The sequence below is a fragment of the Epinephelus fuscoguttatus genome, linkage group LG22 (assembly GCF_011397635.1).
Source record: "Epinephelus fuscoguttatus linkage group LG22, E.fuscoguttatus.final_Chr_v1".
Lineage (NCBI taxonomy): Eukaryota > Metazoa > Chordata > Actinopteri > Perciformes > Serranidae > Epinephelus > Epinephelus fuscoguttatus.
The window spans coordinates 24,621,643-24,635,294 of record NC_064773.1 but is presented as its reverse complement, the minus strand read 5'-3'; the positions used below and the strand labels follow the sequence as shown (position 1 = coordinate 24,635,294).

Below are 13,652 nucleotides of genomic sequence, written 5' to 3'. Positions count from 1 at the left end.
TGAATGAAGTTAAGCTTTACAGTTTTGAGCTCCTGTATGAATTTGTGGGAAGAAACACAAAGATAGAGACCCATATTTGCTGCATTGCACTCCAGCAGTCAAAACTTGATATATTTAGGTTGTGTAATCTCAATTGTGTCCATAAGATGGCGCCATTTGCAAAACATTTAAATGTAACTCATTACCAGAAAAAAAGAAAAAATTCACTTTGGTTTGGCAAAAATAAATTGTATAATTTACTTTTTCTTCTTCCGTTTTGTCCCCTTCTTCTTTTTCTTCTTCTTGTTTGAATGTGGCCACCCAAAGCCTCTGAACTCCAGACAGTCCACTGCATTGTGGGAAATGTAGTAGACATTCTCCATGGCTGCTGGGCTGAGGATGTCCACCTCTGTCTTGGTGGATTTGGCACTAGAGGACTTCTTTTTGGGTGTTTTTGGACTCCCAGTCTTCTTGGCGGGCCGAGAACTCTGGGACCTTGATTTCTTGATTTTGGTGGGCTTTGAAGAAAACACAAGGGGTTTAGACCATTTAGGTTCTTCTACTTTGACAAAATTGATTGGACCAGATAATTGTGATGGTCTATCAACGCTACAGTTGTTAACTTTTATAAAAAACACACTTTTTTCATATTTGCTTAAACTCACTTCTTCCTGACAGTAGTATGGGAGACAGATAATCTATGGAAAAATCTAGTATTGCTTCTAATGGTATTACCACACATGAACAGAAACAACCAATCAGAACCAAGGAGTCCCTAACAGTGTCAATCACTGCTTGTGCACAACAGCAAATACAAGTAAACAAAAAAGACTAATGACGAAATGCTTTCACTTTTACAGAAGACCGTCATGTTTACTTGTCTTTGCTGTGTGTTAGAGACTCGTCAAGTCTGATTGGTTGTTTTCTTTCAGGCATGGTGGATTCTTTGCAAATGCCATTAGGAGCACTATGAGGAGGCAGACAGATTTTTTTCACAGATGTCTGAAGATTTTTTTACACTAAATTAAATTACATTTTTTGCAAGAGTTTGCCTCCATTAGGAGATGGGTACACACAACATACTAATACAGTAAATTAAAAATTCTCTTAACTTCTTGTATAGGCAGAGTTGAATATTGCAGTAACAATGTGTGGTTATTACAAAATCCCACCGCACACCTGGATTGGCATCACACACTGATCTAATGTACAACTGTAAGAATACAGTGACAGTTTCAGCAAATATGGCAAAAAGTGCTTCTTTTGTTAAAATAAAAGTCACCTACTGTAGCTTTAATGTTACGTATACTTTACCATGGTCAAAGATGTCAAGGTCACTTCCAATATGAGAGATTATTTGCCCATCTGTAAAATGAGATGCATACACAGAATGCTATAATTAACAGTAGAACAGTATTTGTCAGATAAACAAGATAATTTAATGTCTACGTAATACACAAAGTGCTTTCTCAAAACACAATCACACAAATTAAAAATATAGAAGTATATCTTACCAGTTCTGGACTTGGCACTGTCGTAAGTGGCAACTGAATGGCTTCAGCTGGGACAGTGATACCCCATCTGTTTATGTCCTGTTGTCGTAGAAACAGTTCAGACTCGTTCATGAATGAAGGGGCTGGCCTCTCCAAGCCTGTAAATTCTTTTGTTGCATCCAAGACGCAGCTGGGCTTCAAATACAACATGAGATGAGCGCAAAGGTGCAAAAGCAAGTCTGCTGTAAATAAAATAAAAGCTGACAAACAGCTCTCTCTGACTTAGTTTATTTTTAGTGCAGTGGAATTCATCGCTTGTTAAGACAAAAAGCTTTTAAATTCTTTGGCAATTCTCACCAAATACTCCTGATTTAAAAAGCCCTTGCATTCACATTGTGAAAGTGTAGTTTTGACATCACTTGCATTTAAATACATTCAGTGAGTGTAAAACAGCCGAATACCATGCAGAAGCTCTTGGATCTCTCAGTCATGCAAGACAAATAAATATACACAACCATAACAAGTCACTGTGAGCGTAGGAAATCCAATATGGACCCAAGACACTTCTCAGTTGTGAGCGAGACACACAACCCAAAATAAAAATGCACTGTATACAAATTATATCTGACATCAAATTCAACAATCAACCGTGTGCCAGTTTACTGCTCATACAGTAGTGTGGCATCAAGACAAGACCTTTCTATGGTTGCATTTCATAATTGTCAAAATAAGACTTGTAAAAATAGCGAGAAGTGCTTTTTATTCCAGCTTTAAAAATGACGGAGGTTTGTGGATCACCTGCATAGAGCTTTTTTTTCCCCTTTGAAGGCAGAATTTGCTTTGAAAGAGCCTCCAGTGCAGCAACACAATAACACTTTTGTTTCCATGTAAACTGATAGTTATGATAAAGTGTCAGGTGGCAGCAGCACTTCAACCTCACTTCAACCTCAGTATGTGCCCTGCTGATCTGTCTCTGAGAGATATAATACAAATCTTACCCAGTTTCAAGGTTGTTAACCCTGATTTCTTCCTAATAAATGCTATCAAAATCACTTAGTGGCAGTGATGCAGACATTTGAACTGCAGAGCGTCATGCATGTAAGCACTTGATGGTGACAATAAAGGTTGAAAGGAGGTGCCAAGTAGCAGAGCTACTGTGTCGAGATGAGGTGAACTATCATGTGGATGATGCGGGAGCCGCGGGGGCAGCTGCACAGGTCCATGCTTGGGTTCCTGATTTTGTCCTCCAGCAGCTGGTCCAGCTCCCAGCGCAGCTCCTTCACCAGCTCAGCCACCTGAGCACACACACACATGAGCACACACACATTTACAGAGTTCATTTGCCTTATACAGTAATTTGGTGCATTTTCAGTTGTTTCAATGTTCTTTTATTGCTATTGTATTTAAGGAAGCTGAAGAGTTTTGACGTAGATAGGACAATCATGAGGATCAAGTTGGAAAATGCTGTCAAGTTGTGCTGTAGGATCACTGGTGTTACTTTTAATAACCTACAGCATCTGTATGAAGAGAGGGTCACCTCTAAAGCTCGGTCTGTTGTCTCAGACTCTCAACATTTCATCCATGTTGAGTTTCAGATGCTTCCATCAGGGCAGAGGTTTTGAACCCCTAAATGTAGCATTAAGATTGTTCTATCACTTATTTAAACCAGCAGTGACCACTAATGACCATGATTTACCCGACTGAATGAATTCTTTTAAATTATGCTGTTTGGTAAAACAAGTTTGTTGAAAAGTAACTTAGCCGTTAAGCTAATGTTAGCAAAGCATTAGCCTCATGTTACCATTCTCTGAGCAATTTCAAATGTAAATCGTAGTTAGAGGTTGTTTCCGTCTGTAATTTTCAACCTGCATATTTTGTATGCAGCAATTTTTTTGTTGACCACTTTGTTGACCACCACTAACAAAATTATCTTTGGTAGCATTTTTTTTCCACAACTACTAGCGCATAATGTTAGTTCTTCATGGTTCTGGATGCTATCGGATTGGTTCAAAGTGGATCTGGGGAATTAAGTGTGGACTAGCTGGGTATAATTAGCCTTAATGTTAGTTGATTCAGGAAATGACGGGAAATTAATAACATATTACCTAATCTTTGGGCTTGGAGGAAGGAATCAAGTTTTGTTCAAGTAAAGAAACATCCAACTGAAGTCACCAGTCACTGGTTAAAGTGAAAGTCCAGTTGCAAGTCTGTTTTTTCATTATTTTTATTTTGTCAAGTCATCAAATTTGTGACTCAAGTCATGTGACTCAAGTCCACACCTCTGCTATAAATACAATCTAAACAATACATAAAGAAAGTAAAATGCTATTTTGATTATAATTATGCTAATTACTGTGATTTTATGTGACAATGTATGTATTTAGCATGACTTGTTTTCTTTGGAGTCCTTGAAAAATCCTGTTAAATCTTTTAAGTATATTAGAGAACTTTAAAAACAGTTTAATAATGTTCTAAGTCATGCTTATTTGTCATCAAAATATCTGCGTTTGTACTTTTTAAACTAAAAACAGTATCTGCAAGGACACTTTTAGAGATATTTTAAACGATTACGTCTCTGTGTTCTCTTATGTCTGACCTGATGAGAAGCGGCAGCAAATCGGATCCATCCGTCATCCAGCGAGATAACAAACTCTCCCTTGTGCAGCTCCACGTTGACCTGTCCGCCTCCGAACAGCACCAGCGGGTAGACAGACACCATGCTGCAGTCCCTGATGAAGACGCGGCTCGTCTTCACCTTCTCGTGGTAAACCAGGTAGGGGCTGTTGTAGTGGCGAACCTGGGGCACAAAGAAGAGTCTCAGAGGGGCTTGTCACTCGAACCAGTTGCTGAACACAGGACCACATCTTTTCTCTTTTATCTCACAGTGTAGTTGACAGACGACGGGTGCACGTGGACGCAGCCATCGTTCTTGGTCATGAAGCGGAGCTCGTTGGCTTTGGGCTGCATCTTCATCGCTCCTTTGCTGGTCATCTTGTAATTCCCCTGAGGAGCTCGGACCTGAGACAAAGGGTCAAGCACAGGAGTGTGAATGAAGACAAACAGAGACAGGCATGAGACAGTTTTATACTACATAATCGGGAAAAGACACTGAAGAGAGTGTGTAGAGAGCATTTATATATACATACCTGGACCACGTTGGGATAGAGGGCAGCACAAAGCATGGCGGACATCAGCTTTATGTTGTCTGAGTTCAAGTTAGCCTGAAAAGAAATTAAATGCATCATTGTTTATCATTATAATCATATTGGAGCAACAAATAAAACACTAGCACTACAATGTGTGTGTGTGTGTGTGTGTGTGTGTGTGTGTGTGTTACCTTGGGGCCGGTCGCCTCCAGAACACCATCTGTGCCTTTAGAGCACATGCGCTCTATAACCCTGGCTCTCAGTCCCTCCTTGATGAAGCCAATGTCAGAGAGCAGCTCAGCAAACTGTCTTTTGAGACTGGCGATCTCCTGCACACATCACCACAGACATTTATTAAGACACGTATGACATGGGAAAAGCTGTGAAAGAGAATGGATCAGAGCGCCTCAGACAGCACTGCCTCACCTGCAAGCCTCGCCAAGACAGAAAGTTCTCCCTGCAGTAAAGGTAGCCGGCCTGGTTGCCATTCTTTGCAGCACAGCACCATCCCTGCAAGTGACAGAAATCCATCACGTCTATCATTTGATCGGCTACGTCAGCATGTACACATACATATATAGCTTTTTCCACAGAGAAAAGTGAAGTGAAAGAAAGTGAATCAGTGCCTTGTATGCTTGTAACAAAGCTAGATGGTCGCTACTGGCAACGGCAAAGGCCAGTTTCTTCTCATTGGCTTCTTCCCGGTGATCCCAGGGAGACACCTGGAACACAGACAGGGGACCAAGTACATAAAGTATTTCTATAGAGGACACTTTTTTTCTCTGTCTAAAAAAAATAAGCACAGATACTGAATCAGCTCTGTGATGCCAGAGAGAGACACATATGGTCTCTCAACAGTGCCGAGCGCTTGCTTACAAATGGTGATTTGAAGGCCAGACTGGCCGCGATGGTGAGCGCTGGGTCGAGGCAGCGAAAGATGGCCCCGAACAGCATGAGTTTCCCAATGCGCACGTCAACGGGCAGGCAGGCCAGGTGGTAGCCCAGCGGGGTCAGTTTCTCATCTGCAGTCAGAGCTCCGAGGTCCTGTAGGCGCTGCTTGGCTGCGTCCAAGCTTCCCATAGCCGGGGGCTCGATGAGCCGGGAGAAGACAGACTCCAGCGTCCGCTCGGCAAACACATCCAGGATTTTGATTCTGTAGCAGAGAGGGGGAAATGGTAAATACGAGCATGGGGATATAATGTGTTATCTGACATGGTGCTACAGGAAGATCCTCTACTGGACAAAGCCCAGCCCAATAATCCCAGTAAACCAGTTTCCCCTCCACTTCCAACCATAAATCCCAACATGCATGTCATACATAAACCTCTGTTATTTGCATTTACAGAGACAACAGAGCAGTTTGGCACTGTGCAAAGAGCAAACAGATGGATCTACCGGAGGCAGAGCTGCTCCAGAGGCACTCTCTGGATCTCAGGCAGCTGTTGCTCAGCCAGCTGGTGTTGGAAGCAGTGGCTGGTGAAGAGGTGGAAGCAGACCCCCGAGGCCACCCGACCTGCTCGACCCTTCCTCTGCAGAGCGTTGGCACGAGAAACCCACGAGTCCTCCAGGCTCTCCATGCTTTTAGTCGCATCATACCTAAGAATATAACCAAGAAGAAATGAGAAATGTGGATTCTAAAATAAAACTCTATCCTAGTACTCAAGCAGATTCTTAAATGTGTGTATGTTTGATTGTGTGTGGCAAAAAAATGTGGTAAAATTCACAACCATTATTTTCTACAATGCAAAAATGTACATAGTGTTTATCCTGCATAACATCTGTTATCTTTAGCTAAACATGAGGTTACCTTTTCTCCTTCATTTTGCCAGAGTCAATGACATATACCACATCGTCGATGGTTACAGAGGTCTCTGCGATGTTGGTGGAGATGATAATCTTTGTGACACCCTCTGGGGGCCGGCTGAAAACTGCCTGCTGCTCCTCATTGGACAAGGTTGAGTGGAGTGGGTACACCTCACATCTAATGAGGGGGAATACATACGCATTAAGTATTTGACCAGTAGAGTGTTCACCCATTTAATAATAACCATCTGGTAAAAAAAAATGTTACATCCCAATACCACAGACAATACATTTTGTACAATACTATAACAATGAATCTGTAACATAAAACATACATTATTTTATCCACGTGTATTAACAGCATCAGTAATAAAAAGAAACTTGATTCCAGGACCTTCATCAGTGTGATGAAGAGCATGAAGCTGGAAACGTCACCTCGGTGGAAATTCAATTAAATATCTATGGGATCACAGTCTAGTGTGCAGACCTTTTTTTTCCATCATAATTCCAATTTTGGCCACCCTCTAATGATATGATTTTCTTCCCACAATGTACCAACTCTTTAAGGGTCCCGTGTGGGGGATTTAGCATCATCTAGTGGTGAGGTCGCAGACTGCAACCAACTGACACTTCTCCCGCATGCCGAGCGTGTAGGAGAGTGGCCTCATTTTAGTTCATGGGCCTTATTCAGCCATATTTGATCTCAGGTGGGTCGGACCAATAACACCTCAAAAATAATAACAACCTTCAAATTTTTCATTTTCTTTTAGTGTAAAGTACAAGTACATTTTAAAAACATGTATCTATTTAATAACAGATTATGAACAGCTTGAGATATCTTAAAATAAAAGTGCAATTTCAACATTATGTCTCAGTTTTTCCACATTCAGTCAGTCTATGACTCGCTGTCGTTACATTTCCATATGTTTCCACTCTTTTGCAGTAATGCTGCCATCACCACACCAGATTAAATGGGAAGCTATTGACGAAGCAGTTAAGTTAAGTTAGCCCCTGCCTCACAAACCATTTACATATCTAAACTTTTGGCTGTACTTTATCAACAGGATTCCACCAAAAGTTTTAAAATTGAAGTCTGATACTAAATCTTTTCTACCAAAGCTGCTGATTCACAATATTTTGCACAATGTTCAATATATTTAAATATAACCACAGTAAGTGTTCACTGTTTTTCAGAGAGCTGTAGTCAAGGTGAAAAAACCTCTGAAGCAGCATCTACATGAAGTAGGATACTCATTTAACCTGCTTCAAGATAAAGGTGTGCAAAGTCATACAGTGGGCCAGATTGGACCCTTTGGCAGGCCGGTTCTGGCCCTCGGGCCGTATGTTTGACACCCCTGCTCTAGAGCCAGTGCTTGATTTGTCCAGTCTGGGCTACTGTTGGAACAACATGTTGGAATCGGTGGAAGACCTGCTCCATATAAAGATATAAACAGCTCATTCTAAGGTAACAACTACAACAATTCTTACTTTCAGGTGGTTATACAGAAATGTAAACATAGTTATAAATATTTATAACTTGAAAAACTTGAAAAATTTCAATAAGACAAGTTTTTGGTAGAAAAAGAGCACACATGAAGAAACTGCATCGGTGAAAATCCTGTGGTCAGCTAAGAACTGCAAGGTCTCCATTTGGGGGATTTATAGGGATTAATGAACTCACATTTGCCCCAGGAAAGAGAGAAAATAAGTTAAAAAAAAACAGAGTATGAATTTAAACCTTCATTAACACTACCAACAGCAAGGACTGAACGACTTTATACACAGACCTTTTTGCGCCTCTGTTGTTGAACATTCTGTTGGACCTGAGCTGCTCATACAGCATCTTGATCTCAGCCAGGCCTGGCATAAACACAAGCACTGCACCTGGACACCAAAACCCAAAGGTTACACCAACAAAGTCCACACTGACACGTCCAAAGAGTGCTGAATTCACCTCAACTGGAGTACACATGGGTGATTATTACCTGGAGGGTAGTCATGTTTTCCATCCACAATCCACTCCAGCAGGTTCTCCACCAGGTCCATGTTGATCTTGTCCAGATCCATGGCAGCCATGGTCTTCACCACAGACTTCTTAGCATCTGCATCAACAGCAAAACAAAGTGTAATATTAATGCACTAACAGGCAGCAACAGATTATCTGGATAAGAAAATGTTTAAGAACCCATAAAAACAAATCAGTTCAGTTTTTGAAACACGTTTGTAACTCACCTTTGTATCTGATGGTGAGATCCTGCAGGCTGAGCTGCTGGTCTGGAATGGAGTCTTTGACAAAGTCCTTCTTACAGAAAGACATGAAGTTCCACACGTCGTCGCCCAAGTCGTCCACCATGTCCCTCGGGTCTCCTTTGCTCCCTCGTCCACTTGTGGAAGACTGATTCTGTTTCCCTGAGCGCATGTAGGGGCTGCCATCCTCAATGACGTAGCTGGGAAAATAAAGAAAATTGACTTGACGGTGCAAGAAACAAATCCTTACACATTTAATGAAAAAAAAAAATTAAAAATATTCATCAGTAGCGTTTGATTAAATATTTTCTGGGTGAAGGAGGATGTACTTACTGGGTTTTAGCGATGGCATCTTCAAGGAAATACTGGTCGACGGGAAAAGTGCGGCCTGAAATGAAAATGATTCACTTAGTGGAGGGAAAACAATCTATGGAATGAGGTGCCTATCATGTATGACAGAGTCACACTAGCTACTTACCTGGTATGTGGACAGTGGGGCAGTTGTAATAATACTCAGAGAAGAGGTTGGCATTAAGGGTGGCACTCATCAGAATGACCTTCAGGTCCGGTCTCTGCATTATTAGGTCTTTTAACACCAACAGCAAGAAGTCACTGACAAAGAGAAGACAGAAGATTTACCTTATTTAGCGAAACAATGCATGAAGGAGAGTGTACATGCAAACTTTCTGCACCACGAGCGAGTGATCCGCATGATCTCACCTCTCCTCCGTTCGCTCGTGCACCTCATCCACAATAACATGTGTGACGCCTTTCAGGTCTGCTTCGCCCTCCAGTCTCCTGAGCAACACGCCCGTGGTGCAGTACAGCAGTCTGGTGGAAGACGACTGACAAAAGAGAGCACTCAGTGATTAAAGAGCTACATATACTTAACAAATATGTTGCACGAGTCCTTAATGCTGCATACTAGATGTGCATATCAAATGTGCCCTTACCCTAACACTCTCCAGACGGATCTGATAGCCCACTGAGTGTCCCAGACTCTCTGCACGCTCCTGTGCCACTCTCTGGGCCACAGAGATGGCAGAGATGCGGCGTGGCTGAGTACAGATGATGTTGACCACCTGCTCCGCTGGACCGTCTAATGAGGAATCCAAAATGAACTGAGGGATCTGAGTGGTCTTACCACACCTGTACAAGAGTATCGGAAAATAAACATTAAAGGGACAGTTCACACCAAAATAAAAAATACATATTTTCAATGTTATCCGTAGTGCTATTTTTCAGTCTAGATTGCTTTGGTGTGAGTTGCAGAGTGTTGGAGATATCAGCTGCACAGATGTCTGCCTTCTCTCTAATATAATGGAACTAGATGACACTCAGCTTGGTGGTAAAATGTGGATTTAGTCACCTTATAATCACTTCAAATTGTGCTGAGGACCAGAATCTAGCACCACAGTCAATTTACAATACATGAAACCACTTCAAATTTTCCATTCACCATTGTCTTTCATAAGTATCATTTTCCCCTTTTAAATCTCTGGGAATGCCAACACTTCATGCAGCCCTGTGTGACTCACCCAGTCATCCCGCTGACAACCAGCACCTGACACTGGCCTAGCAGTTCGAGGATGTTTTCTTTTTCTTGCCAAGCTGGCAGTTTCCTCCTCTGCTCCAACATGGACCTGAACCGCCCGGAAGACTGTTTGAACAGAGGGATGGAAGAATAGCAATTTATTAAATTACATGCATCACATTGGAGAGAATGTCAAGTAAGATATAAATGTGAAGAGATCAGTCTTCTTTTACCGGTTTCTTCTTAAACTCTCTGCACAGCTTGCCATTTTCTTTCAGCAGGTTGTCTATCTTCGGGTTGTGCTTATTCACCATCCTCTTCCTCAGACTGACGTAACTCTCACTCTCGACTGGAACAGCCTCGTCCTCGTCGTCTTCGTCCCTTTCATCTGGAGACTCTGCCTCTTCTGCCTCTTTCACTTTGAAACAGTGGTGGGATTCAACTTATATAAGCACAAATACTAAAATCTATGTGGTGAAAATAGAGATAATAATATAAATAATATGAAGTAAATAATGACTCACAATCTGCAGGTCTCTGGTTGGTAGGTGGAGCGGTCCTTTTGCTGTTACTACTCCTGTTTTCCTCAGAGGCATTGCTCCTCAAATTCTTACTCTTTGCCACAGCAAAAGAGGGTGGAGGAGGTGCCACAACAGGCGGGGGCGTGCTGTATTTGTGATGAGTGACAGCCAGCAGTCCCTTCATGGTAGTTTCATCCTCACATAAGGTGATCAGAGTGTAAACAACAGGCTCGTTGCTCGACGCAGCAGCCAATGCTTCTCCATACAATCTCTCAGTCACGCTGAGCCTCCCTGCGGCTCCGACAGACTCATCGGTGGTGCTGAAGGCAACTATTGGTGCCTGAAACGGGTAACGGTTTCCTTTGGGGAAACGGATCTCTAGTTCATACTCAGGAGGAGAAGAGCTGCTGAAGCCAGGCTGGCTAGGGCTGTTCGGGTCTGGGGAACTGGCCCCAGATCTCCCTGTACTGACGAGCTGGTGCTTAAATTTGCATTTGTCCCCAAACCGGCAGCCCTGCCCTCTCAAGTAGAATCGGCAGACATCACGGGTGTTAACAGCACCTCCGCCCCCACGACTCCCGCCTTGCCTGCCATTCTTTGCAGCATTGTCTGAGAGAAATGAGAGGTCGAGGGTAACTGTCCAGACAGCGTTGGCAATGCGCTCACTGAAGCGCTCCCCGTAAATGGCACATAGAGCTAGAGATTCCTCCTGCCTCTGGCTCAGACACTCATCCATAGGCACCCCCTCAAGGCCGTCAGGAGAAAGTGCTTTCTGGCCGTAGCGCTCACTGAAAACCTGCTGGAGGAGCTGTTCCAAAGTGGCCCCGAATTCCCCTCCACCAGACTCCAATGCCTGTTTGCCACGCTCCCTGTCAAACCCATACCTTTAAAAAGGAGAGGAGAAAACAAAAGGTTAGAAAACAACATAAATATTAATCTAACTTAATATTTTAGATTCCTGATAGCACAGCATTAAAACACTGGCTTTATATCAAATGCAGGACAAATGTCAGCTCCAAAATATACAAATCTGTACATCACCTGCAGAGTTTTCCTATGGCAAATAAGGAGATGATAGGTTCAGGGGTGGGCCGTTCATCATCAGACTCTGTCTCATACGCCGGGCTCTCTGCCCTCTCCACAGGCTCGTCATTAGTGGCCCAAAACTGGCCATCCTCGCGGTGGTCCAACTCATCAACTTCCACCTCATCCTCTTCTCCCCCAGAATAGTCTGAACCAGATTCACTGGCAGAGCAGATGATAAAAACATCTCTTAGTTGAAACATTTCCTAGCATTACATTTATACTCTTCACACAGAAAAGGGACATCTAGAATGTGATTGGTATATTTAGTAGATGTTCTTACTCATATGGCTCATCAAAGTCCTGGGACTGCAGATTCCGCAGCAGCTCCTTGAGTTGTTCTTGGTTCTCATTAGTCATGAAGATCCTCTGCAAGGGCATGCTGCTCATCTCCGGCTTGATGCCGTCACCTGTCTTTGGGCTTGGTCTTGTCCTTGCCAGGGACCTTGGGAGAGCTTTGCCACTGCTCTTACCACTGCCTCTGCCATCCCTGTCATGATCTCTACCTCCCCGTCCTCGACCTCCATCCCTGCCACCGTGGCTGCCGCCGCTGCTGCCCCGTCCTTTGCCAGGTCTGGAGGCAAAGCCAGGTAAACAGAGAGAGACAGAGGAACAGGAGAGATTAGGGTGATAGAGGACGTTAGCAGAAAATGAGCAAACTGTGAAAAAATTTAAATGTGATAATGAATTCCTTTGCAGTGAATGCATACCTGCTGGGACGAGAGGGTCCAAAATCAAGGGAGAAATCATCACCGTCATCCCAGCAACCGGCTCCTCCTTTCCTACTTCCACCTCCACCTCCGCCTCCTCCTCCACCACCTCCTCTCGGCTTGTTAAATTTCCCCCCTCCTCTGTTTGGCTTCCCACCTCTTCTCCTTGCATTCATTTCTCTGTTAAAACACACATAAACAGTTTCATCACAGGGAATATATTTAAAGCAGTCTAGCTTCAGAGTATCACCACCAACACATCATGGTCTGCCTAAAATACACAGCTATGATCCCACAGTATACTCACATTCAATTAATGTCCTTTCATAGCAGCAAACAATCTGTGAAGAGAGACGCAAAACACATATAGTAGTTTGAATAAATCCTCACAGCCCTGCGAGTAGTAATCCTGGATACACCAGAGAGAGCTTCTAGTTGCGGACCCGGGCAGCGCAGACAGCAACTGTACATCCACTGCAGCGCACAGAGTCGCACATAGCTGTGGGGTGGCTCATTGTGGCACTTCAGTTCAAGTGCGAGCAATGAGATGGTGGCTGACACACACTGCGCTGGTGGCTACAATTATGCAATCAGTGCGTACAGACTTAACAACCCAACCAGGGCGATGACAATTTAACTGAACTCCGCGCCTCACTGTCTGACAATGTATTTTATTAGCAAGTTACAAAGAAACAGGGTATAACTGGTATCGATAAAGTGGCGTCTTGTAGTGTGGCAAGTCAGTCAGTAAAGTGTATAAAGCTTCGGCTAGCTAACAAGCTAACCGCTAGCACTTCTGATATAACAAGCTAACGCTAGCGGAGAGAAGCTTTCTCACGTGTCAACTCTAGAGGTTTAAATGATTAAGAATGCCTTGACTACATATGAAAGTATACCAGAAACGATAAAGTACAAAAGTACTTAAAAAACTAAACTTTCAAAACAAGTATTGACAAACCATAGCCAGCTGTTCCAACCACCGGTAGCCTGCATCTCCTCCATTGGCCGAAACTCAGAGTTCAAAGTTCATTTCCGGTGTCCGGTAACGTTTTAAGTTACTTAATGTAAAAGTATTATTTAGAAAATGTCTGTAGGCTGTTAAAGGAGATATATATACATGATTAAACTACTGTAAC

At 43.0% G+C, this 13,652-nt stretch overlaps 2 protein-coding genes across 2 annotated transcripts; both read right to left on the bottom strand.

Moving 5' to 3' along the window:
• Positions 1 to 2: 2 nt before the first annotated feature.
• On the bottom strand, positions 3 to 1,573 carry LOC125882765 (small lysine-rich protein 1). Its single transcript, XM_049566617.1, has 3 exons — positions 1,494 to 1,573; positions 1,294 to 1,344; positions 3 to 497 (listed from the first exon to the last, which is right to left on the bottom strand). The coding sequence occupies exons 2-3, from the start codon at positions 1,294 to 1,296 to the stop codon at positions 237 to 239; spliced, it is 264 nt and encodes an 87-aa protein (XP_049422574.1). The 5' UTR covers positions 1,297 to 1,344; positions 1,494 to 1,573; the 3' UTR covers positions 3 to 236.
• Positions 1,574 to 2,621: 1,048 nt separating this feature from the next.
• On the bottom strand, positions 2,622 to 13,523 carry dhx57 (DEAH (Asp-Glu-Ala-Asp/His) box polypeptide 57). The gene is made up of 25 exons (XM_049566616.1): positions 13,475 to 13,523; positions 12,824 to 12,857; positions 12,517 to 12,696; positions 12,090 to 12,380; positions 11,765 to 11,968; positions 10,727 to 11,607; positions 10,436 to 10,620; positions 10,207 to 10,328; positions 9,622 to 9,817; positions 9,389 to 9,513; positions 9,147 to 9,280; positions 9,002 to 9,056; positions 8,654 to 8,868; positions 8,407 to 8,523; positions 8,209 to 8,305; positions 6,426 to 6,599; positions 6,014 to 6,214; positions 5,495 to 5,771; positions 5,245 to 5,340; positions 5,045 to 5,128; positions 4,810 to 4,947; positions 4,619 to 4,693; positions 4,356 to 4,490; positions 4,069 to 4,269; positions 2,622 to 2,767 (listed from the first exon to the last, which is right to left on the bottom strand). The coding sequence occupies exons 3-25, from the start codon at positions 12,690 to 12,692 to the stop codon at positions 2,624 to 2,626; spliced, it is 4,323 nt and encodes a 1,440-aa protein (XP_049422573.1). The 5' UTR covers positions 12,693 to 12,696; positions 12,824 to 12,857; positions 13,475 to 13,523; the 3' UTR covers positions 2,622 to 2,623.
• Between the last annotated feature and the right edge of the window lie 129 nt (positions 13,524 to 13,652).